The sequence below is a fragment of the Drosophila kikkawai genome, chromosome 3L (genome assembly GCF_030179895.1).
Source record: "Drosophila kikkawai strain 14028-0561.14 chromosome 3L, DkikHiC1v2, whole genome shotgun sequence".
NCBI classification, from domain to species: Eukaryota; Metazoa; Arthropoda; class Insecta; order Diptera; family Drosophilidae; genus Drosophila; species Drosophila kikkawai.
In genome coordinates, this window is record NC_091730.1 from 17,164,794 (window position 1) to 17,189,186 (window position 24,393).

Below are 24,393 nucleotides of genomic sequence, written 5' to 3' on the forward strand. Positions count from 1 at the left end.
GAAGCATATAAATTAAATGATGGTCGAGCGCTGAGCGATTGAAATTAGGCGGTCGACAGACCGATGGATGTAAAAGTTGCGCGAATCAAATTTGAACAAGCTTTTCTTTTATGGAGGGAGGGGGTGCGGAGGAGTGGAAACAGGTCATTGCATTCCAAAATGTATGCAGAGTGGTGTTTCCGCTTCCGCCGTCACTTGAGGGTTCCGTTTGCCCCACATTTTCGACCACATAAATAACACTTCAGAAAAGCCACGGCTAGAGAACCATCCAAGATATCGCCTGGACCATTTATCATCTGGGGAAATGCACTCGATGCCATTAGGAGAAAGTGCATTCGGTCCTGGACTTATGGCATCCATGGGCCATGTGTCAATGCTGAATGGAGTTCTCCGTAGCACAAAGGAGGTGCCAGAGAAGGGTGGGAAATATTGACACGAATGAAATATGCCGGAAGAATGCCGCGGTATGGGAGCCACAACGATGATTATGTGGCAAAGGAGCAATCCATTCAAGTAATCATAGACTGAATAATGGATGTTAGCTGTCGCGGTGAGTGTTTATTGATGGGCATGTTCAGGGACTGTCTACGTGGAATTATTCGAATTTATGTCAAGATAAGTTAATGCCAAGGTAAAGTTAACAATTGGAAAAGGTGGAAATATAAATGGACCAGGAGTTTGAGAAGAAACTTTGTGAAAGAATGGAGCTTTGTGAACTTGTAGCTCGAAAATATCATCAATATTCTGTCTTCCGGTAAGTAATAATATTATCAACATTCATAAAAATAATTGTCTCTATTACAGAAAAATTGCCGTAAAACTAAGAACATGTTTCTGGAATTCAGAGAAAGTTTCAATGAATTTAATGCAATTTATAATATATTTTTGCCACCAAAATTTATCCAGTTCAAACTTTTAATTCAATAAAGAAAACTGCTGAGAAACATCTTCACCAATCCCAAGACATCAACTTTAACAACTTTCAAAGAAAAAGCTAATTAAGTTTAAAGAATTTTTAACTCGATAGCTAGTAAAGAGGTTACATGACTTTAATTAGACTCTTTTTCTCATTAAATAACAATAAGAAGTAATTTTTAGTATTTTTCTTAAGTGCAATAAGTGAACTCTCTATAATTTTTTTCTCTTTTATAAAGCAATACAAAATATATATTTCAGTAACTTTGTTAATTGTGATTATCTACAATCGAGTGGCTAGCTTCATGCTTCGTGACCCTTTCAGTCAAGTCAGTTTCGAAGGTGCTGAGAGTTGCCCAAACGGGTTGAGTTGACCCTGGCACGTGCCGGTTTCTACCAAGTGGAAGGGAAAATTGCGCATACGCCATGTTGACCCGGGTAACGTGCCAGGTGGTAGTGTCAATCTTTGGTATTCCTTCCAGCAGGCAACAGCCATCAACGGCATCAGCCGCGAGCAAATGTCAACAGCAGCCAGAAATGGAAGTGGGGTTGGGAGGCGATGCAAGCCTTTTCCAATTTCTGCAGCTATGCAAATTTAGGATCTCCTGGAAGAAGAAACATAGAGCCAAGGAATCTGAAGAATTATTTTTGTTGAAAAAGGATTTATTTATGATTAATGCTGAGCTAGGAAGTCATAATTTTCCTGGAACACTCAAAAGTTGCAAACTTATTTATGTTTTTTTTTACCAAAAATAATATAAAATGCTATTCAAATTCCATAAAATACAACTCCATATCCTTTAAAATATTATTAGGATTATAATTACCCTGATTTAGCTCATCTTTATATGGTTTTAAAGATTAACATTCATGTTAAACAATATAACAATAAATTTAAAACAATTTCTATCAGTGTTTTTTCCTAGTTTCTTCTTCTTTTAGCCCTGTTAAAAAAAAGCAAATAAAAAAGAAAAGCCAAACAAAACCCGTGCTAACGGAAATTGCTGAACAATACCAGGAAATGTAACACACACATACACACACTCAATTACATGCCGCACACAACAAACGCAGCTGTACAAATACACAGACAGAGGCCAGGCGGCCACTGTGTTGGCAGCACAGCTCACATTACGTATACGCAGCGAATGCCCGAGTTGAGTTGACTTGCGGCATGTTGACAACACTTCGCAATTGGGTTAATTGTACATCGACGCGCTTTTCGACGAGTCCTCCACCCACGAAGAGTGTGTGTAAGCCAACTGCCTTTTTAAATGTGGGTCAATGCATTGGGTTAAACTGGGTCTGGAGAGCCGTATGGACTGTGTTTAATTTCTTTTTTTGTGTAAGTTTACTTTTCCAGTGATTATGTTTGTGCAGAGGAAACTTTATGCCTTGGAGAGTTTTAAATGATTTAAGTATCAATGTTAAAGAAAGGTGATCACAGTAAAGGTAATTAATTAAATTTAATTAAATAAAAATATTTGGAGCTTGAGTAGATAATTTATTAATTTTTTTGCATATTCAAAATTATATTATTCTATTACTATTATTTCTATTATTTTTATTACTATTACCTTTAATCCAGGACTGCGGTAGTCACTCTTCCCACCCATCCTAGACTTCTCTAGAATCTAGAGTCACTAGAGACGCTGATATTTTACCCACACGTGGTAGTTGTTTGGTTTAAGGCAAGTGCCATAAATATGCAAATCTATTACGTTATTTCTTTCACAGATTTTGTGATCGTAAAACGAGGCAAACCGAAAATATCCCCCAAGAAAATACTATAAGTGACTGAATACAAAATGAGGTCTGGTCTATATGGCTTGATTGACTCAATGGAAAGAAGTGTTTTCATAAAAGAGTGGTTTAGTTTGGTTTAAAGTGAAACATAAAAGGGTAATCTTTAAAGGAAACTCAGACAACGAGACTTAAATCAGTAGGAAAGTATAAATTAAGATTGATCTTAAAGAGACAATTATAACACAATTTGTATTTAAATTCTACAGAAACTGTCCCGCACCCAGTGGCCATTCCATTTATTAAACAATTATGTGACATTAAACATTTACTTAACCCATTACGCTCTGCAATTAAATGTTAATTAACATGTTGTTCTTGCCGCTGGCTCTTTTTGTTTGCCCTGCTCTTGTAATAATAATAAATTAAAATTCATTTAATAAGGTTGCAAATTTGCATAGTTAATGCATTCAAGCCAGGCCTGCATATAATCACACCCTTTGCCGCCTTTGTCTCCAAAGCTGAACCCCAATTAAGTAGCGGAAATCATTTTAAAAATATATATATAAAAAGCTGATTTTGCAAAAATAGCTTGAGCGGAGAGCTGAAAGGAAACGGGTTAAGGAGTGGAGGCTCTGGAGAGGGAAAACTGTTGCAATGGCATATGCTGCTTGTAATTTGCATCCTGCGCGTGCATGTAATTTAAAATGAATTAATGAACCGAGAAAATTTACAAAAGAAACAAACCAAAGGGGAATGAAGTGAGAAAATCGTTAAGCGGGGAACGGCGAGGTGCTGAGGGAACGTTTTTATTTGACACATAAATTACAGGCAGGAAGGAAGTTGCACTTGCGTTCAAGGCAACACGGGAAGTGCAAATAATTTGCAAGGCCTTTAATTAATTTTCTTAAAAGGACTGGGGACTTCTTTTGACAAATTTTGAGACTGTGTAAGTCTTGAAAATATATATTAAATATGAGAGAACATTTTATACAATTCAGAAATTAACATTTTTCCTTAATAGAAAACCTATACAGCCTGGGCTCTCCTTATTGCCACCAAACCCAGTGTCTTATATAGTCCATAAATGTTGTTAAACATTTCTTTTAGATACCATTAGGCCCCATAATTGTCGCTTAACTCCTTCGAACCAGCAGCTGACCAGCATTAAAAGTTTTTACTGTCCAGCTCTAATGGCTGTAAAAATATATATATAAGCGTCCTGCTAAAAAGGACCAAGAAAGAGAGACTTCTGTGTAGGCAAGCCAACATTTATGACGGCATTTTCATGCTCATATGAGCAATCCTTGCCTGATCTGCTGAAATTTTTAGCCTTTCAAATTTTATGGCCTGGCATTAAATTGACGCCAACTGGCGGAGAGAGAGGTTTCGCCTATATTAATTTGCTTCTCGGTTGAGAGAGAGAGAGAGAGAGGGTCCTTCTGCCTCCAGCTCCTGCTGCCACATCAATTTAATGTGCTTCAGCTAATTTGGTTTTTATTAAGAGATGCCCGAGCATTCGCCACCCAGACAGACTGCTGCAAAGGGGGCGTTAACTGGGAAGGCAGGGCGTGGCAGGATGGCAGATTGCATGTCCTGTCGAGATCCTGGCTCGCCTACCGTAGGCAAACAGGGTACACAGTATTTACAGTTCACAGTTTATTACGCTGTAAATAATGTAAATAAACAGAAAGGTAAATTGAAGAATATATACCAACCGACTCTACCCTGGACTTAAGTTAATAAAAAACCTTGAAAATTTATTAAGTGATAAAAAAAAGGTAACATAATATGGGTTATATTGTTTATGGAATTTAAAAGACTAAGAAACCTCTTTAAATATTCTTAAACTTATTTTATATTTTTTAAAAACAACAAAACTGTAGCTAGAACTTTCATTTTTACTCATAGAGCTTACTAACATTTTTAAAAACAATTATTAACTAATTTATTATTAGGGTATTACCTACTTCGAATACAAAAACCCTTTAAGAAAACCCTACAAAAAAAGGACGACAGCGACTGCAATTCAATCCCAGCCAGCATTCCTCGGCATTCTCCGTTTTCCACCTCCGCCCTCGGACACTACCTTATCCTTCTCTGCACGTTTTTTAATGCAGTTTCCGGACTTGCACCCGGTGCCGTGTTCTGCAGTTAAAACATTTAAAACGTGTATAAATCGGGAATTTATGGTAGGGAGCTAAAGCCAAAGTGGCTTTAAAAATTAACGGCATTAATAAACTGGGTAAGCTGCTTTAAGAGCAATAATAAATAAGGACAAACAAAATGACCGCAGTGGTTAATTAATAACATTAGCGGGATTAAAGAGTAAACTCCACTGAAAGGACTGTAATTGATTGATTATCCATCCAAGAGGAAAGTGTATAAAAGCATATTTAAATCGGATAAAGAAACACGTGATTTGGCACTCTGATGGGGATATATATACAAGTATTACATGACGCAACGTGATTTAATTTAAAGAATATATATATGCATTTGCACAGCTTCGATTGTTAATTTTTTGACTGAAATTCAGAAGGAATAAGAGCTGCACTCTTGTTGTTATTTTCTGTTGTTTCCTGTCCTTGTAACTATTGTTGTTTAAGCAGTTGTTCTGCAGCGATAAAGAGATAAAAGTCCCTGCCGCAGGATTCAGGGATCGATTGCAGCAGCAGGCTTGAATTGCCGACTTAAAAACGAATATATTTGTAGAGGAAAAATTTACATTTCAGAATTTTATACAAAAAAGTGGCGAGGTCAGGTTACAAAAACATTGAGTAGAGGTATTTATAGTAGAAAAAACTGATACATACTTTAAAGATAAATGACTTTGGGTTGTTTTATATATTTTTTTCAAAACATGAAAAGTTTAATCCAAGTTGCTTTTACCTATAAATATTTTAAATATATTTTAAAGTTGGTTTTTAAATATTAACTACACCATTTGACTATCTGTAAATTTAAAGAATTATAATATCTTCTAAAACAAATTTAATTCCATGCCTGTATATATTTTTCGATGTATATTATGTATTATTTTTCCCATTAATTAGGCATCACTCTTCCAGAAAATTAAATTAAATATAACTAATTACCCACATATTATCCTATTTCAATGCTAAATTAATGTAATATTCGAAGCGAACTGAAGAAATCATAATAATAATCCTCGAGGTATCAAGGCAACCCCCCTGTTCATCCCCTTGGAAACTGGCAAAAACAAAGGGGCCGCCAAATGGCTTATGGCTAATTATTTATTTGGAAAACAGAATGCATGGGAGAGCATTTCAATGCGTTGACGTCACAGAGACCGAATACAGCGAAAAGATTGCATTGACACTTTCATAAATCGACAGCTGACTTATTACCGATAATTGGTTTCGATTGTTATTGCCTGGCCATCGTATTTATTTATTTTCCTTCTCTACGCTCTCCATACAACGCTCCCAATTTGTTTATAAACAAATGCGCAGCAGACATAAAAGCAGGCCAAGCATTAAAAATAAAAATCCAAGAACGATGAACATGAAACGTTGGCTTCGAAATTGCGGGCATTAAAAAACCATTAACATAAAAAAACTAATATTAAATAATATAAACACCCTGACCGAGAGAAATAAAGGCAGCGGGGTGCCGCCTTTTAGTGCTATTATTGGAGGGATTTAATGTACATACACAAACGGCAGGCACTGTTCACTTAACAGAGAGAACAGCAAACAGGTAAGACCACCCACATGGCCATGTTAAGAGCTGGAAAGCCTTTTTTCGGAATCTGTTAACATTTCGGTTGCCGAAGTCCACGAAACCGAACTTCGGTCCAACAGCTGTTCGCCTGCTGCCTTTCAGCCACTCAGTGGGCCATCATCATCATCATCGCATTTGATGTTAGACAGCAATTTTCCTCGGCGGCTTCAGTCGTTGCCTGTCAACAAAGCGCTGCGAACGTGTCCAAATAGCCTGGTTCCTCGAAATAAAAATTGAGAAACTGGCAAAACGAACGCGTAATGGACTGAAGAACTTGTCTTGAATCAAGTGTTTGGTGGTTAAATAAATATAAAAAATATAAACATCTCTTGGTAGACTCTTATAAATTAACAAAAAGTTAATATTAGAAAAGTGTTTCCTCTAACTTTACAAATAATCTGAATAAATCACCGAGAAAATAAGGAAATTTTTGCCCTCCCAAGAAACGCAATTTTCTCAAGGTAAATATTATTTTCATCATATCTTTGCCATAAATCTCCCTTAAAATGAACTCTATGTTATGGAACTGCTCTCGTTCAGTGCATAAACACAAGTAACGGTTCCCCTAAGCCATAATACTGGAATAAAAAAAATGAAAATAATACAAAAACCCTGCCAAAGAATAAAACAAAAAGTGTCAAATTTATGCGAAGCGGTAAAAGACGACAGCCGGAAATTTATATGGCTTATGAGTTGAGTCGACTCGAGTTGAGACGAGTTGAGCAGGATGAAGCTGAAGGATGGAAGCCTTTCCATCTGCCGTCAGTCTCCAAGTGTGTCTGTGTGTGTGTGTTGTGTGTGTTTTAACCTCAAGGATTTTTTTATTTGCCTGCTGAAATGCGTTGAAATGGCAGAATTGCTGAATTGTTTTGCCTGTGTGGGTGTCAACTTGTTTGCTCTCGTAATTGTGTTGTAAACATATTTTGTATTCGCATTTTGGCCCTCTTCCTGTGGGCCCAATAAATTTGAGAATCGCCCGGGTTCTTTGACGGCAAAAATAACATTTCCAAGTTATGGTAATCACAGGATAGATAATAATTTTCTCACTTTATGAATATATTTGTCACTTGTTAAATTCTCATCATAAATTCTCTTAATATTCTTACCTTCTCTAAAAGCTATTTTCGTTTATTAAAGAATTTTTTCTTAAGTGTTTGCAATCATCTTTAAAACAAAGTTAATAATTTAACAAACTGCTGACTTTTATGCTCTTAAAAAGTGTAAAATCATTTGTACAGTGGCAGTTATCAAAGCCATAACTTTAAAGTCAGGACATTAACATTTATTACTTTGTGAATTTATGAGAAAGAGCATACTTTCAAAAGCCTCGTAAAGATATTTGAATTTCCATTAAAAAAAAGAGCTTCCTCAAAGGTAAATAATGTTCAGAAAAATTAATAAACTTGGTAGTTTTCAAAGGAAACAAATTTAAAGTAAACTTGTTTAAAAAACGTATTTATTTATTGAAAGAAATTTCTCTTGCAAGAATTTAAATTGTAATATCCCAAGATATTTCTATTAAATCCAAATCATAAAATATTTCTTCCAATTATCCCACTCTCCTTGAATTATTAATTACGTCTGAGCTTGAGCCTGGAGCTTCGAAAAAAATCTTCTTAAATCAAAATATCCCCAAATCGCATAATATTAAAGCGCACATTTTCCGCAGGAAAAGAAGAAAAAGTGAAGATAAGCGAATCCTCAAAGTCCTAGGCAAGTGGCATTGTTGCTTTTGTGACAAAGAATGACGAAGGCGGAGAAGAGAAAGCAAGTCGAGGAGTGGCCAAGGCGCATATATAAAATGTCATAAAAGTCCCACACATACAGTGCGTGTCATAAAATACTTTCATTAAGGGCAGTCAAAGGAGGAATGAGTCAATAACCAAAAAATACCAATTTGGTTAATAATAAAATGAAATGTTTAAATTAAATAAATATCTAAATATATAAGATATTTCTTAAGAAATATTGAAAGATTCCGTAAAAATATTTTATTTTGAAAAAATAGTCTTTAATTTTATTATTTTTGTTAAGATTTCTTTACCATTTCATATACTTTTGTCGCTCACTGTTCCCCTATGCATTATGTAGGCGGCTGGCGTATATTGGCAGGCCAGGGCTTTATGTGCCAACGAAATGGTTCGCCAAATTTGTCAAAGGACCAGGAGTGAGGGGGGGAATCCCCTGTATGTGCCACTGCTCCCATAAATGCTGCTGGAATTCCGTATCCTTACTGCCGATGCTTAAAACCGGCAACTACAAGTGCAACTGCTAGTGCCAGTTCCTCTGCAGGGGCTGTCACTGTAAAATGCAGCATACTTCCAGGGGCAAGCTGCCAAATATCTTACTCTGAAAGGCATTTTTCCGTAGGGGAAAAAGCCTCAAATGTGCGGTAGTTTTCCCTTCAGCTGCAGGACAAAAAAGAAAAAAGAAAACTAAATTAATAAACGCCTAGTGAAAAAGAGGGTGCCAGCCACTGCTGGCTTGTACTTGGGCTGTGGGGGAGCCAGGGCAGCCCGTCTTTGGAGACCGCAAACTCCATGCAGATAATTAAATGTAATTACATAATGTGTTTGTATTTGTGACCCTTCTGCGTTCATCTACGTGTCTGTGTTGTAGTCGCTTGATTGTGTGAGTAATTACGTGCTTATGGGCAACAACAACTAGCCGGGAATAAACCCATTGTACAAACAATATAGTGACTATCTAGAGGTGCCACAACAGCGATAAGTCGAGATTCTAATGCCCTAAGTTTTAGAGAATTTAAATAAAATAATACCAAATTATTATCAGGTTTTTAATATAATTAAAAAAATGTATTTACCATATGCTCTCCTCCACTTTTTGTAGTCCAAAAATAATAAAATTTCCCAGCCCGTAATTTTACTTATTAAATAACCATAATTCCCTTAAATACACTTCACATTAAAATGACAAATATACTTTAACGACCTTATAATTCTGCTTAAATCGGAAAACAAAAATAATCCTGGGGGAAAATAAGAAAGAAAAACAAATAAAGTTCATCAGAAATTCACAGAGAATGAAAGTGTAATTAAATTGCAGCAACAATCTGGCCGCAAGTATCTGTGTATGAGTAAATATATATCTATACTACGGCGTAATGTGCTTCTGTTATTTGATAAGAGCTTATAACGATGACGCGGACGTTAGGTCTGGCCAACGCTTGAAGGCTCCACGCGGCGGAGTCAATAAAATGTAATTAAATCGACATTGTTATCAGTGGCACACCAACAAATAACACAAACACATTGACAATATATCTGCATTAATTTCAATGAAAACAAATAAGTAAGAGTTTAGATATTACGACTAGAAGATACCCGATTTTAGAGTTTAAATATATAGAAAAAATAAAACTAAGATGGGAAAAATATCTTATTTTATATACAATTATTTATTAATTTGTTGGTTTAAAATTTTTCATATTAAGCTAGCTAATGTATTCTGATAAATTAATAAATTGGCTTTCCAAAAAAATATTTTTTTTTACATTTTACATATTTTTAAAACCTTATATATATATTTTTATAGGGTAAACCTGTGGAGTATATCAAAGAACCTCATTCCCTGATAGTAATATTTGGTCTACTGTTTCTATTGATATTTCTATTGCTGTTTCTGTTGCCTTAATTGTTGTTATTGCTTGTGTGAAACAACGCAAATAATAATACAGTGTCTGACCTTGTTAAATTAAATGAAATGTAATAAAGTCTTTGATGGGTTTTGACCCACTTAAACAGACACAAACTGAACTGCTAAAATTCGATTAGAATTCCCAATTGAATTTAGATTGAACTTTAAAGTACAAGCATTTTTAATACCATTTACTTTACCTTGAAATCAAGCTGAGCTTCTAACAGTTCAATTTCAAAGCAAAACAATGGGAGAAATCCACATAAAATAAGAAGAGCAAAAATTTGGCAATGCAAACTTTCCTTAAACTCTTATAAATCTATTAAAAGTTTTACCATACAAAAAAAAAACCCCCTTAAGAAAGTTCCCTCACTTCAAAAGGTTACCAGAAGCAGATAATGAGCTCAAAAATTGAGCTAAATTGTGAAAAGGAAAAGTTGGCCAGCCGCAGCCGAAACCAAATTAATTTCTCAGTGAATTCATCAATGGGGGGGAATCGAATAAAATTTCCAAACTAATTGTGCCAGGGGAAAACTGTAAAAATAAAGTAAAAACGAAACGGACAAACGGAAACAAAATGTGAAAAGTTTTTTAGGAGGGGAAAAAAGCAAATAAAGTTGGCAATAGAAAATAAGGGGCAGTTTTGCCCCCCTGAAAATGGGGTCAAGCGGTACTCTCTATTGAAATTTCGTTCACGACCTTTTAAGTTGTTTATCGCCACTTGAACTGGCCTCTAACTATATCTTCACCTCTTTGTGAAGCGCTTCCCCCTTTGATTTATAATTTTGTGGGGTTCTTTTGGGGCATTGAAATTTATCAAGTGCTATCATTTGGCCTTTCCTCAAACGGTTTTAATTGAAATTTCTGCCAAAGGTGCGGCCCGAAAGCTGTTGAAAAAGAGAGAAAACAGGAGAAAAAGGGATCAAGAACAGCAAAATGGTCTCAGTGAAACGTAATGAAATTACAAGTTTTTCCTGCTTGAAAATTTGATAATTTAAATGAGCAGGCAATGGCAGGGTTTTACCATTAAATTTAATACTTAATTAAACTCTGTTTAAGTGGCAAATCTATCTGTATTCTTAAATAGGAAAACTGTAAGTAAAACCATTTAATTCTGCGGCTGCCATCAATCAGGTGAAGTGACGAGGACGAACCTCAATGGCGGAGCACCTCAATTACATTTTGCAATTACCCAAGCTGGGTCAATCCCCAGTCCTTCACATGTAAAGATGTATGTGCAACCTCCTCTTTCCCTCTCTCAACAAAAAAAAAAAAGAAGCTCTTTACCTTGCCACCAAAAGGTATCATCTTAACAGAGCTCCCTCCACATACGTTCACCTGCTTTTTTCCTCCTTCCTCGCTCATTTCAGTGTTTCTCTGGTTGGACTTGCAGTTGGTTTGTGCCACTGCCTCTTCGACTGTCCATTGCATAATTCAGTCGAGTCCATCTTCTTTTCCACCCGCCCTTTCCTCGACGAAATACTGATTCGGACTCATACGTCAGTTCATCAAGGGGTCCTCCCAGTTGTAGTTTGGCAGTCCATCTGAGCCTTGCCGCTTCAGGTGAACGTGGCACTGCGTTTTTGCGGCAGTTTCATTACCAAATTGAGTCGTAGAAATGGTACCCTTACTGCCTATCAGAAGATTTAAATTCCCAAACATAGGTAGCTACCATTAAAGCCCCAAAATGTTGGCATTAGCTGATTCACTGGCCCTGTCATTTCAATTAGAGCAGAGTTACAACAGTTTTTCGAAAAAATACACAAGGGGAAAACTAAATAATTTGGAAAAACAATAAAGAATTATATAAAGTAAAGAATATTACAAACGAAAACCCAAAAATAAATATAATAAGATTGGTATTTCACTTTTGTAAGACCTAAATATCCAGTAAATTAATTTTAATTTTAATTTCTCTAACTATAAACCATATTTTTACTATATTTTCCCATGTGCAGCTTTTGTGGCAACATCTGTCACGTCATCGTGTCAGGCCAGGCGGCCAGGCTCCACGGAAATGTTGGCCCAAATTGCGGCCACACACAACAGACCAATTCGGTTGTTGCCAGTCCTGAGTTATGCGTTGAATCTGTTCGCCAGGCTTAAAATAGATGGGCCATGTTTGCATAAAATGTCCTGTGCCCTTCATATAGTAAATCAGTTGCGAAAACTTTATGTTAATGGCTAATCATGGAAACTGTCAACGAAATATTTTGTGATTTCCGAAAAAGGTTTTGCAGTGGCTTATTTATAATCTGTTAAGGCTAGAAAATTAAATGGTTAAAAGATTTAAAAAATGACTTTAATTTTATACTAGAAAATGTAAAATTTAACGGGTACATTAATAATCATTATTTTAAAATATCACCATGATATTTAAGATTATATTTAACTATTAACTATTATTAAAATTCTGTTGATTTGGCTCATTTTTGTTGTTTAATGTTTACCCTACCCTTATCTCTTTGGCCATAAATTAATAAAATTCAATAAGAAATGACCGAAAATTGTAATCGATGTTCAGCACGGAAAGTGATTTACTATGACACCCAGCCCCTGGGCAGTTTTCCCGGCCAAACTTTGCACTCTCTCTCTTTCAACAGTTCGGAAAACCGACCAAACAAGCAATCCAAACCGATGGAAAACTTCAAAGTGCAACAAGTGTTTGGAAGCAGCAAAAATTTATCGATGGCGAAACTTGCGCTCCAAGTGAATTACGACAAGTTTGTCCCATGGGAAAAATACTTGTGACTCTTCACTCCACTCCACTCTGCCTTTGCCGCAGCTTTTCCTCCTTTTTCCTAGTAGGAAACAACCGAAGATAAATGTCTTTCCTGCTTTCTACCATCTTCCATAGGTGGTCCTCGAACAGAGTCCTTTGAGAGACCTAAGGACAGCGAAGGGATAGCCTGGAGTCTGGGCTGGGAGTGGCAGAAAAATTTAATTGTGCAGTCGTCTGACTAATTGAAAACTTTCAGCTTGAATGACGAAAATAGGAAAAACTTCCAAGGCAGCAAAACATTGAGAAATTGCTGATGAAAGTTTGATTGTCTTGTTTTCCTCGGCTGCCTGACAACCTACAGAAGAGGCTTTGTTGCTGGAAAACAGGAGAAAGATTTTGCAGAACTATCGATTGCATTAAGTGATTTTATTGGAATTAATTGTTCGAATTGTGGGTATAAATATAGAGGATATTAAGTGATTTGAACTTATTTTAAAAACCTAAACTTAAGCTTGAGGGTTAATCTTTAGAATGTTTGTTCTTACTTTAAAATCTCTAAATAAATCTTGTGAACCCTTAAAAGTTTTCTGATTTACTTAGGTCATAGCTAACATTAGAGTAAACTATAAAAATTATTAATATTATTAATATTTCCTTGTCTCAAAACCCAAAACTAACTTCCAACGACACTTGGCATTCCTAACTTTATTAATCCCATCAAAAACGAAACCATTTAGCGTGTTTTATAGCCTTGTTCTTGGCCCTCTTCAGCCGGAAATTCTATTTTCATTTGGAATATTTAGAGGCCTAGTCATCATTTTTATGGGCTCATGTTTCACTTAGCCAACATGGTTATTTGGCGGCCATAAATTTGATGTCAACTTACTTAGGCTGTGTCATGTTCGAAAAGTCATAATTTGCTGCGTGTGTGTGTTTGTGTGTTTGTAGCGAAACAATTTCAATGATCTGCATATCGGGTTATAGTTTGCACCCCTCCTCTTCCATATTTTTGGTCAACATCATGTTTGGCTACTGAACCGCTGCTTTTTACGATGTTGACCTCCATTTTTGGGCTTGTTTATGTTATATGTTTGGCTGCGATACGATTTATGCGGACACTGTCCGTTTATCGCACCATCACGTCCTGTTCCTGGCAAGGCAACATCAAGGAAAAGGACGAAAAAGTCCATAAATTTATGTCAAACAATCCTTTGCTGTGTACATACATATATATTTTTTATAACAAGTCGAAGGCCGCCGATGATGAGGTCGAAGATGTTGGGTGGTCGCAACTTTGTGACATTCCTTTGGTGTTTTACGTGCATTCCAACTTACATATTTCGCATTTTATTGTTCAGTCATTTGCCACATTTTCATCTCTTTTTCACTGGGTTTTGTGTGTATTTTGATACTCTTGTAGGAGTGCTTTTAGCCCTGTGAATTAAAAAGAAAGTAACTTTAAAATATAGGTATGCATTAATACTTCTTAAATCTGTGGATCATCATAGAAAATGCACTCAGAATCTATGTGTAAAAGGAATCACATCAAATTAAGTTTTACTACATTATTATATATTTCTAAAACATCATAAAATTCTATAAGCGGCACAGGTCCAGAGTCAAGGGTATACATCCTTCGGCTACCAGAAGTTCCTCCATTTTTTACGTATATTTCCCTCTCTCTCCCCGTAAACTGATACATTTTTGTTGCGATTTAAGCGCTCATTTGTATGGAAATTTTGTACCTTTAAGAATACATTTTCGAGGAGGAACCTCTTTAAAAAGGGTGCAAAGTTTGTTATTTATTATTGTTTAATTTACCATATTTTCGTTTATGTTTTTTCTCGCTGCCATAAATTCAAATTCACTTATCTGGCAGTTATTTTTCTTGAATATATATTCGTGAGCCCCCAAAAGAGCCTGCAAATGATGCCGTGACATAATTCCTCTCACGCACGAACCGTAAGCCATTTCAAGGATGAATATGAAAGCCAAAACGGGGGAAAAAAAAGAACTGAAAGAAAAATCCACAAGCAAATAAGCCCTGGGCACTGGATGAGGATAAGCAGTCCCCCAGTCCCTGTCATATCTTTAAATTCAGCACGCGCCCTTCCAGTGGTTTTTCCCAGGGTTTTCCACTCCACTCCTCTCCATTTCCATTTTCACAGCCCCACCAAACCATAGTTTTCCACCTCGTCTAGACACTGATTTCAGTTGATTTTGCCCCACTCCCCAGGGCTGAAATTAATTTATTGTCCAAATGTTATGCGTCGGAGGGCGGAGTGAAGAAGCTAGGGGATATATCGGAGGTATAGGAGCAAAATGGGCGTGACACTGACATTAAATGTTGCTGAAAGCGCGCGTGGCTCATTTTCTTTCATTTTTCGTATGAAAATTCATAGACTTAAAGGCTCTTCTTAAATAATCGATGAACTTTGTGGGTTTTTTTTTTGGCTGAGCATAAATCAAGTTATTGAGATAACAGAAAATTGCTCGCTTACCTCTGATACTCGTCGGGGGAAAAAATGTACGAAAACATTTTTAAACGACAAAAAAGGCCTGAAATCGACTTTTAAGCGTTGAGTACGAATCTCGGGGCTTTTTTTTCTGTATTGTGGAAAGTTTTTGTGGCACTTTGGCAATCTAAGGGGTAGCTAGGGGTATATAGGAATCTGGAAATATTTTTCAATAATTTAAAAATGTGATATTTAATATTTTAAATATTTTTATATCCTTATTAAATCATTAAACTTTATTTATTTAATTTATTTCAATTAATTTTTCATTAAGTTAGGGTGTATAATGTGTCGATTTAACCATTAGAGCTTCCTCTTTTTGTTTTAAAACCCAAACTCACATATTTTCCACACACCCACACACACAACACGCACACCTGCGATATGGGAGGCAGGAGGTGACTGTGAATGCTGCGTGGTCATGGGGGGCGTGTTGCGACCTTCGCAAAGCTAACAAAGTGTCTTTCATGTAGGCGTTTTATTTTACTTTAGCATTTCCCTTTGTTTTCGTTCACTTTATTCTGGTTTCAGTAAAAAATTCATGAAACTGGTAAACGTTCGCTTTTGTCTTTGGTTTTGTCTCTTTTCATCTTCGTCGTCGTCGTTGTTCCCTCTGTTGTTTACATATAAATAATAAATTATATATTTCAATATCCCACTCTGGGAACGCATCGAAAATGTCCTTAGATAATTTCCTCCCCATGACCTTTGCTTAAAGCTGAAAGAAACAAATTTCGTGGAAATTGTTTGTTGCCCTAAAGGGATGCCCCAGGTAATTATCGTAATGTCAGAAAAGAAAAGTACTTTTATTATCTTGAGGAAAAAATATGGTTTAATGATTGAGAGGGAAATTTTTATAAGAAATTTAAATAGATTGAATTCCACATAAGTTTCGGTTTTAATTTACTTATTTTTCTTATTTTACTCACTGTAATTTCTTTAACTTTAACTTACTTCAAGTTAACAGAAACAGAACTTTCTTCTCATAAAATACATGAACGTTTAAGCTTGGCTAAGTACAAGATTGATATTATTCCGTCTTTATTTTTCGCTGAGATTTGCATAACAAAGCACTTTTCGGGGATCATCCCGTTGAGGTCCGGGATCTCTATCACAGTCGCCACCCAGGCTTATTTATGCGCGCATGCCGGCGTTAAATTGGATAATGGAAATTGGATTCAAGCCGAGGTTTTCTGGCCCCGCCCCGGGGTCCTAGGTTTCCCAACTGAAACTTTCTGTGGCCAAGTCGATGGCATTTGACTTGATTACGGGGGCAAAGGCAAGGCCGTCGTCAGGCGATGGCGACACGTGTGCACGCGGAGTCACCTGTTGAGGTGGGCGGGGCGAAAAACTGGGAGAGATATTGTGGGAAACCCGGTGTCGCAGGTTCAGGCCATCTGCTGCTCGCTAACATCGCCTTATTAATATTAATGAGCATATGGTTTGGGGGCCACAAAACAAATCTCCCGACCCGTCACCCGACACCAGACCCTCATCGATGCCTGCCAGCGTCATTTACGATGTGCGAAAATAAATATTTAATTATTTATAAATCATGACCTGGCCAAACGACAATGACGTTGGAGGATCCAGCACCCTGCCGGGAGTCCAGATTCCGGAAACCAGGTGAGAACGTGAGCACCTCGCCGCCGCACGGATGAGCTCATACGGACATTTTGGCCGGAATCAAGTGGAAAACGTGGGTCGGAGGGCAAATACATAAATTATGGCAACATATTTCGCCAGGCGTCAGCCAGGTGAGAATCTTTATATGCGAGTTAGGGCTAAAGTTAACATATGTGTGAGATGAAAATGTGGCAGAAAGTTTTGCCAACTTGGAAATTTGTATTTGTAACTCTGCCTAAAAGAAAGTTTTGATCACTAAATATTTTAGGATAATGGAACAATATTTTTGGGACTTAGCGAAAGCTAAAAAAAAAAATATTTTCTTGTTACAGGAGAGTAGAATTTTCTTAATTAAAGATTAGAAAACTAATTAGACTTGGTTGAAGGAGAGTGGGTTTTGTTGTTAAGTTAAACAATTACGTAATCTATTATACTTTTTAAAAAATATATAAAATAACCTTTAGTGGCACCTAAATCATTAAACACTAACACTAATTAATTAGAAAACCAGCTATCAATTAGAAGATAAAAAACCAATAAATCCCATTCCATTAGCTCTCGGCGCAACGTGCTTATAAAATCATTTCAAAATTAATTTTCCTTCTCGATTGGATGCAGAGGCTCTTAATCACATTCAACCGGGGAAATTCAATCCAGATAGAAGAGCTTACCAAACAAATTAGTCAGGCAATCGGGCTAATTCACCGCCCCATATTTGCAAGTGGAAATATGATTTAAAAGGCCCCCCCCAAATCCACCGGGAATGTGGAGTGATGGGAGAAATGCTAGCTATTTTTGTGCATTTACCAATTAAATTGGTTGACATAAGCCGATTTGGCGTTTATTTCGGTTCAAGTGTTGCACAACAGTTTGAATATATGTAATTTTTAATTAAGCAAATGGCTTCCGCAGTGGAAAATCGACAGGTCATGTGTGTGTGTGTTGATTTTTGCCTGGCTAAAAGTCAGGGAATTAGGCGAAGCTGCTGCTGTGAAAAACAAATCAACCGAGGAAAAGTTGAAAAGGAATGCCGAGTGCTCTCTCTTCACAGAAGTGAAAATTTATGCCAAAGACAAAGGGAAAGAGAGATGGTGATAGGGCCAGCGATAGAGAGGGAAACTCTATGCATGACAATGACTTGGCCAATGAGTGAGAAAGATAACAGCTAAAAGTTTACTCGCCACGGTGCTCAGGTGGAACAAAGGCGCTGAAAACAAAAGATATTTTTCAAGCGAAAAAAAAGAAATTCCATTAAATTTCGTTAGGTTCTTCAATTCAGTTTTCGCTGAGTTTAACAAAGTTTTGTTAAGCAGCATCAAATTTGAATAAGAATGAAAATTGACTAGGATCAGAGCCAAGAGTTTCCACGCTGAGTTTCACTTTTAAAGGTTAAACGTTGGAGTTTTTTGATAAGGATTTAAAGATAGAGATATTTTGTATTTATTTAAGGTAAGAAAAATATCAACTTAAAGAGTAATTTACTATACTTTAAGGAGAAGCTTTATTCTTGACTAAACTTTCATCCAACACCTTCCCCGAAAAGTACAAAGGACCTAGCACGAAAAATGCGATATTTCCTCATTAAGACCCACACAGGTCTGCCAATTATAGTTTCATCAGTCACTTGGTTATAACGGTGGCCTCTGGCCAGAACCCACGCCCACTCCGAAAACTCATATCTTCTGCTCCACTGGCCAGATCAATTGGTAGTCAAGCGTTTTATGGCCTTTGTGTGGAGCACCGAATTGGGTGGACTTTGCTCTGGGTTGGTAAGGGGGGTGAATGGATGGTGGTGCCATCATCGTCAATGTTTAGCAATTGATTGCTATCCTTGTTTGTACCGGCCAGCAGGAGGAAGAGCAGCAGCCGTGTGACGAGGAGCAGGCAGCAGGACACAGACAGTTGACAGAGCCTGGCTTTCTCCTCTTGTCCAGGTGTAATTATCGGAGTAACTGTCTGGCTAATCAAGGTGTAAAGGGTACAAGAAAGCTTACTGAGAAAAATTTATATTTCTTAGGAAAAGGTATAATTTTTTACAATCAAATAAAAATGTTTTCCTCTACAGAAATCCAATTTTTTTATAGAGAAAATAAAATAAAATTTATTGATAGCTAAAATAATAATATTTTCTGATATAAAGTAACTGGCTCCCGCAGACTAAATTAATTGGTTTTAAAAATGTAAAAAAATTAGCATTTAATTCCATTATTTCCTATATTTCTCTCAGTGTCTCAATTAGGACATGGCCACCATCAAAGCAGCTGCATTCAATCTAATTGTGGGCCTTTTGACAGAAGCCTGGTGAAGCAGGCAAAAGGTTAACACGATCGTGTCGCAAAGTCATTAGGCCCAGCTGCTGTTGACCCAGTTAATGCCAAAGGAACAGCAGCTCTCATAAATTTCGCGGCAATTCACGCAGTTTATCTAACTAGGATTACGCCAATTAATTAATCAGGGAAATTCTATTTGTCTTGGCGGTGGAAGGAGCAGGCTTTGCCTCCCTTGAGGCTATTTCCTTTCAGTCTTCGGCCTTGGCTTGTTGTCGGGTTTTTGGCCAACGAAGGGAGGAAAAACTTGGCTTCGTCTCTTATTGGCCTGTTTGCAAATGTCTGCAAAAGTTTCTGCCTGGCTACTGACCGAGAAGTTTGTGGCCTTCATCGGTACTCCTGGCACAAGTAAATATATGTTTTGTGGCCTGCTCTTGGCTCTTGGCCTCAAAGTTTTCCTGTTCGCCGGCATATGGTCGGTAGAGCATGGGGGAAACCCCACTAAAATGCCTGGGGTTCTCTAGGAACCTCAAAACAAATTGCTTATTAATTATGTTTCCAAGTTGGCAAAAGGGAAAGTGCTGATATGAAACGTTTTGCAAGTAAAATTAGGACAGGTTTTTTTAATGGGGTAAGATAGTTGCAAATTCAGATACATTTAGATATTATTAAATAAATAAATAAATGTAAAATAATTAAATATGGTATAAGAATTTAAAATCATATTTTAAAGTGAAACAATAAAAGAAGTTTCTTTTGGTTTCCTCTTTTGGCTTTTAGAACTATAAAATACATATTATATTTAAGTTGTATTACCTGTTAGGTCCTTCCTTTTCTCAGACACTTACCAATATTTCAGTTTCATTTGCAGGCCCTTTTCAAACTGTTGACTCATTTCAAATTCTATTTAATTATATTTCTGGTCCTGGCACCAAACAATAAATTGAGTTTATATGAATTACGCTCCATCCCTTTGGGCTTACGTTATGTGAAAGTTAATTGCTTGTAGTTGCTGTCATGTTCTCTCTTTCTTTTGTCCCCTCTTGTTTTTGTTGTAGTGTTGCCTTCCTTTCCGCCGGCTTTTCCCTTATTCCTGTCCCTCCTTCGCCTTTAATTTTTCACTCGCCAGATGGAGAATCATTTTTTTCGCGAGCCGGAAAATGGCCAGAAGGGGGAGGAGGAGGAGCTGGAGGAGCCAGGCAAACAAGCAAACGAGCAGAATTTCATATAGTTGATTGCATTGTCTGCTGGAAGATGTTCACACGACGGCAGAGGCAGTGGCACTGGCACTGGGTATGGGGTATACTGGCTCGAAATGCTGATAGCATGCGCTCAATATTGTCAGTAAATAATACGCGCTTGTTAGGGTTTTAGCTAAGGATGGACTAGAGTTTACACTGAGGGAAATTGGGGGTTATATACATAGGTATATTGTCTGTCTTATTTTCACTGTTCACCTTTCCAGCTAAAATCCTTTTGCAGTAACTAATCACTACCACATTTCTTCCTTTTTTCCAGAAACCTCTACATACCCACAGGATGTGAACTCTCGGGCATAAAGTATGGAAAGAATATCAAAATATTTGCCATTTAGCTGGTTGAGGCGTCATCAAACAGGCAGCCGACCGCCGACTGGAAATTAGCAAGAGACCGTTGACCAGTTGCAGCTACCCAGGACCCGTAAAAGAGGGGCCAGGATGCGGCGACGGTGGGGCGATATGAAAGGATATTCGAGACCAAATGGGCCAGCTGCTGACCGCAGCAACAGCGGCAGCATCAGGATCGCGACCAACGGCAATGTCCTTTCTGGCATTCTGTTATTTGTGCTGACAGCGCTGACACTAACGAGCTTAATAACGCCCACAGAGCAGCTGACAGTGGCGCCAAATGGAACCACTCAGGGGCAGGAGCAGGAGCTGGAGTCCCTTTCTGTGGACTTGTACAAAACCATAAACGGCAATCTGTCGGGCCCGAATGGAACAATGGGGCCGCCGGCGACGCGTCTGCACCTGAACCACAAGCTGCGACCGCCGCCGGACAATGGCAGCAGCCAGTATCCCGACTACGAGGACGATGATGTGGGTCCGGATTGCTCGTACAGCTACAACTTTATCCTGAAGCTCATCACGATGATCCTGTACGCCTTGGTCTGCATCATTGGTTTGTTTGGCAACACCCTGGTGATCTATGTGGTGCTGCGCTTCTCCAAAATGCAAACGGTCACGAATATATACATCCTGAACCTGGCCATAGCGGATGAGTGCTTTCTCATAGGGATACCTTTCCTGCTGTACACCATGCAGGTGGGCAACTGGTCCTTTGGAAACTACATGTGCAAGGCGTACATGGTGAGCACTTCGATCACCTCGTTCACCTCCTCGATCTTCCTGCTGATCATGTCAGCAGATCGGTATATAGCCGTGTGTCATCCGATATCCTCGCCCCGCTACCGCACTCCTTTCGTGTCCAAGCTGGTGTCGGCCTTCGCCTGGATGACTTCGGTGCTGCTGATGCTGCCAGTGATCCTGTTCGCAAGCACGGTGGAGTCGCGCAATGGTAATGTGTCCTGCAACATCGAGTGGCCAGACACCCAGAACTCGCACACGGACTCCACCTTCATCCTGTACTCTCTAGTGCTGGGCTTTGCCACTCCCTTAACCTTCATCCTGGTCTTCTACTGCCTGGTGATCCGCAAGCTGCACACTGTGGGGCCCAAGCACAAGAGCAAGGAGAAGAAGCGGTCACACCGGAAGGTGACCAAGCTGGTGCTCACCGTTATCACGGTGTACATCATGTGCTGGCTGCCCCACTGGATCTCCCAGGTGGCCCTGATTAGCTCGGCGCCCCAGAGGTGTGCCTCTCGCCTGGAGCTGGCCGTGTTCTTGGCCTGCGGCTGCCTCAGCTACTCCAACTCGGCCATGAATCCCATCCTGTACGCCTTCCTCAGCGACAACTTCAAAAAGAGCTTCATGAAGGCCTGCACCTGCGCCGCCCGCAAGGATGTCAACGCACAGCTGCAGCTGGAGAACAGCTTCTTCCCCAAGTTCGGCAAGGGACGCCAGTCGGAGAGGCTAATTGGCGGCGGGGGTGGCAAGGGCAATGCCCAGCGAGGATCCCAGGCCAAGAAGAAGGCTTTGGCGGCGGCAAGGAACAACAATGCTCCAATGGCCACAGCCACTACAACGACGACCACCACGACGACGGGCACGGATGCCGTGACCTGTGTCCAGCCGTCCGTTCACCAGATTCCCGCTGAGATCCAAGCGGGAGCTGGAACGGGAGCAGCCACCTTGCTGGTGGTGAACGCGGAGACCAACTCCTGTAAGCCGCCGGTGCTGCACACGGACTTATAAGAGCGGGCTTCGACGATGCCCCTGGAAACGGTGGTGTTCATCGCCAGGAGGTGAGTGCAGGCCGATCTAGAGCCGGAGCTGGAGCTGGAGCTGGACACGGTCCTGGATCGTCGACTGCTGCACAGGCAGTCGGAGTGCCTGCTGTAGGTTAAGCCTCCTCCAGTGGATAATGATATTTTGTATGGATGAGTCAGAGCCAAGCGAGAACGGAGAATAGTTGTAGGTTTTTTGTACCTTAAGGAATCTCAGTTTAAGAGGAAGAAATTATAAAAGTAATTTAAATATTTTCTTAAATATTTTAAAATTAAAAAATGGTAAAAGTAAATGTCAAATGAATATGAAATAGAGTGTAGCTTAGAAATAACTATAACTTTCTAAACTGAACAATAAATTGGATGATTTATACTTTAAATATTTAAAAATTTAATTTCAAGTTCTCCAAAAATTACCATATAAACTAATGCTATTAAAAAATAATATAAAACCCCATGAAATACATAAAACTCTCTCCGTTTTCGCATTGGCCTGCTAATAAAATAAGCCTTCGAATAAGTTTTCCGTGTTATTAAGTGTGCATAATTTTATTGTCGTTTTCCAATTTACATACTCCGCTAGGCTAAGCTTGTGAAATCTTTTAAAGTTGCTTAAAGTTAGATTAAGTCGGTGTGGCTGGTTGTGGAGCACTTGGATAATAGAAAATGCTGGGCGGGGCGTTAGTTTAGCTACTAAAGTAAGCCAAAGATTTAATCTTAGAGTTCAAAAAGAGACTTTGAAGAGTGGCAAATAGAATATCATTTTAAAGAAGTCACCCATAACCCTAGTAAAACGCAGAAATAATTCCAGAAATGCAAATAATTCCATGGGAAATAAAACGAGCAAAGTATTCACAGAAAAAAAAGAACTAAATAAACTCTACAAATCGAATTAAATTGAAATGTGATTGTAAAAATAAAAAATGTAATGGAAAATAGTTAAACCAAAAAAAAAAGAGTGGAAAATTTGCATAACAATTCATAAAAATAATCTCAAATGATGCTTAATTAACCGTGTATATTTTAATTTACATTGAGCTAAACGTTTTTTGAGCATCTGCGGGCATTAACTCTATTGTGCGTTCAACCAGACGATAATCGAATTCAATAAATGCTAATAAAGTAATAAAAATGCACTTGAATTGTTGTCATAAATATTAAATAGTGTCGAAAGGATAAGCAGCCGCCGGCAAATAAATATACACTCCTCTCCTTTGTTTGCCTAACCCGAAATAGTTGAAACAACCAAACAAAACAAAAGTGAACCCTTTAAACAAACTCTGGGCAAACTAATGCCGGAATTTATCATTGACTTGGCTAATGTAAACAATAGCCAAAATTATCTTTGGGAAATCACACGAATGTATTTGTACTTTTGAAAGTAAACCTAGGCTAATCAGTACTTAAAACAAACTATTCAAAACGTGTACTTAATAATTGTCCAAGAAATACAGGAAAATGTAAGAGAACCCATACGGTTAATGTGTAACACTTTTCAATTTTAAGTGTAACTTGATTGGAAGCAAGAATTGCTTGCTCGAAAAAATAAATGTAAGTGGAATTTAAGTGCTTAAAAATGGATACTGAAATAAACATTATTTTAAATGAATTCACACAACTCAAAAGCATTTTTCAACAGGGATAAAAAATAATTGTTTGTTTATTTCCACAAGAAACACTTTTGTTTATCTTGAATTCATTTTTTTTCGCTCCCCCTTGCCTGGTCGTGCGTGAAAGATAGAAATACATAAAGATTTCGCTTTGATATTGAGACAAACAACAGGAAAATTGTCAACATAAAAACAAAAACAATTT

General features: G+C 38.0%; 1 protein-coding gene across 1 annotated transcript; it reads left to right on the top strand.

Annotated features, from left to right (window-relative positions):
- The first annotated feature begins 6,593 nt into the window (after positions 1 to 6,593).
- Positions 6,594 to 22,950, top strand: AstC-R2 (Allatostatin C receptor 2). The gene is made up of 2 exons (XM_017175394.3): positions 6,594 to 6,866; positions 20,712 to 22,950. The coding sequence occupies exon 2, from the start codon at positions 20,891 to 20,893 to the stop codon at positions 22,544 to 22,546; it is 1,656 nt and encodes a 551-aa protein (XP_017030883.1). The 5' UTR covers positions 6,594 to 6,866; positions 20,712 to 20,890; the 3' UTR covers positions 22,547 to 22,950.
- Positions 22,951 to 24,393: the final 1,443 nt, after the last annotated feature.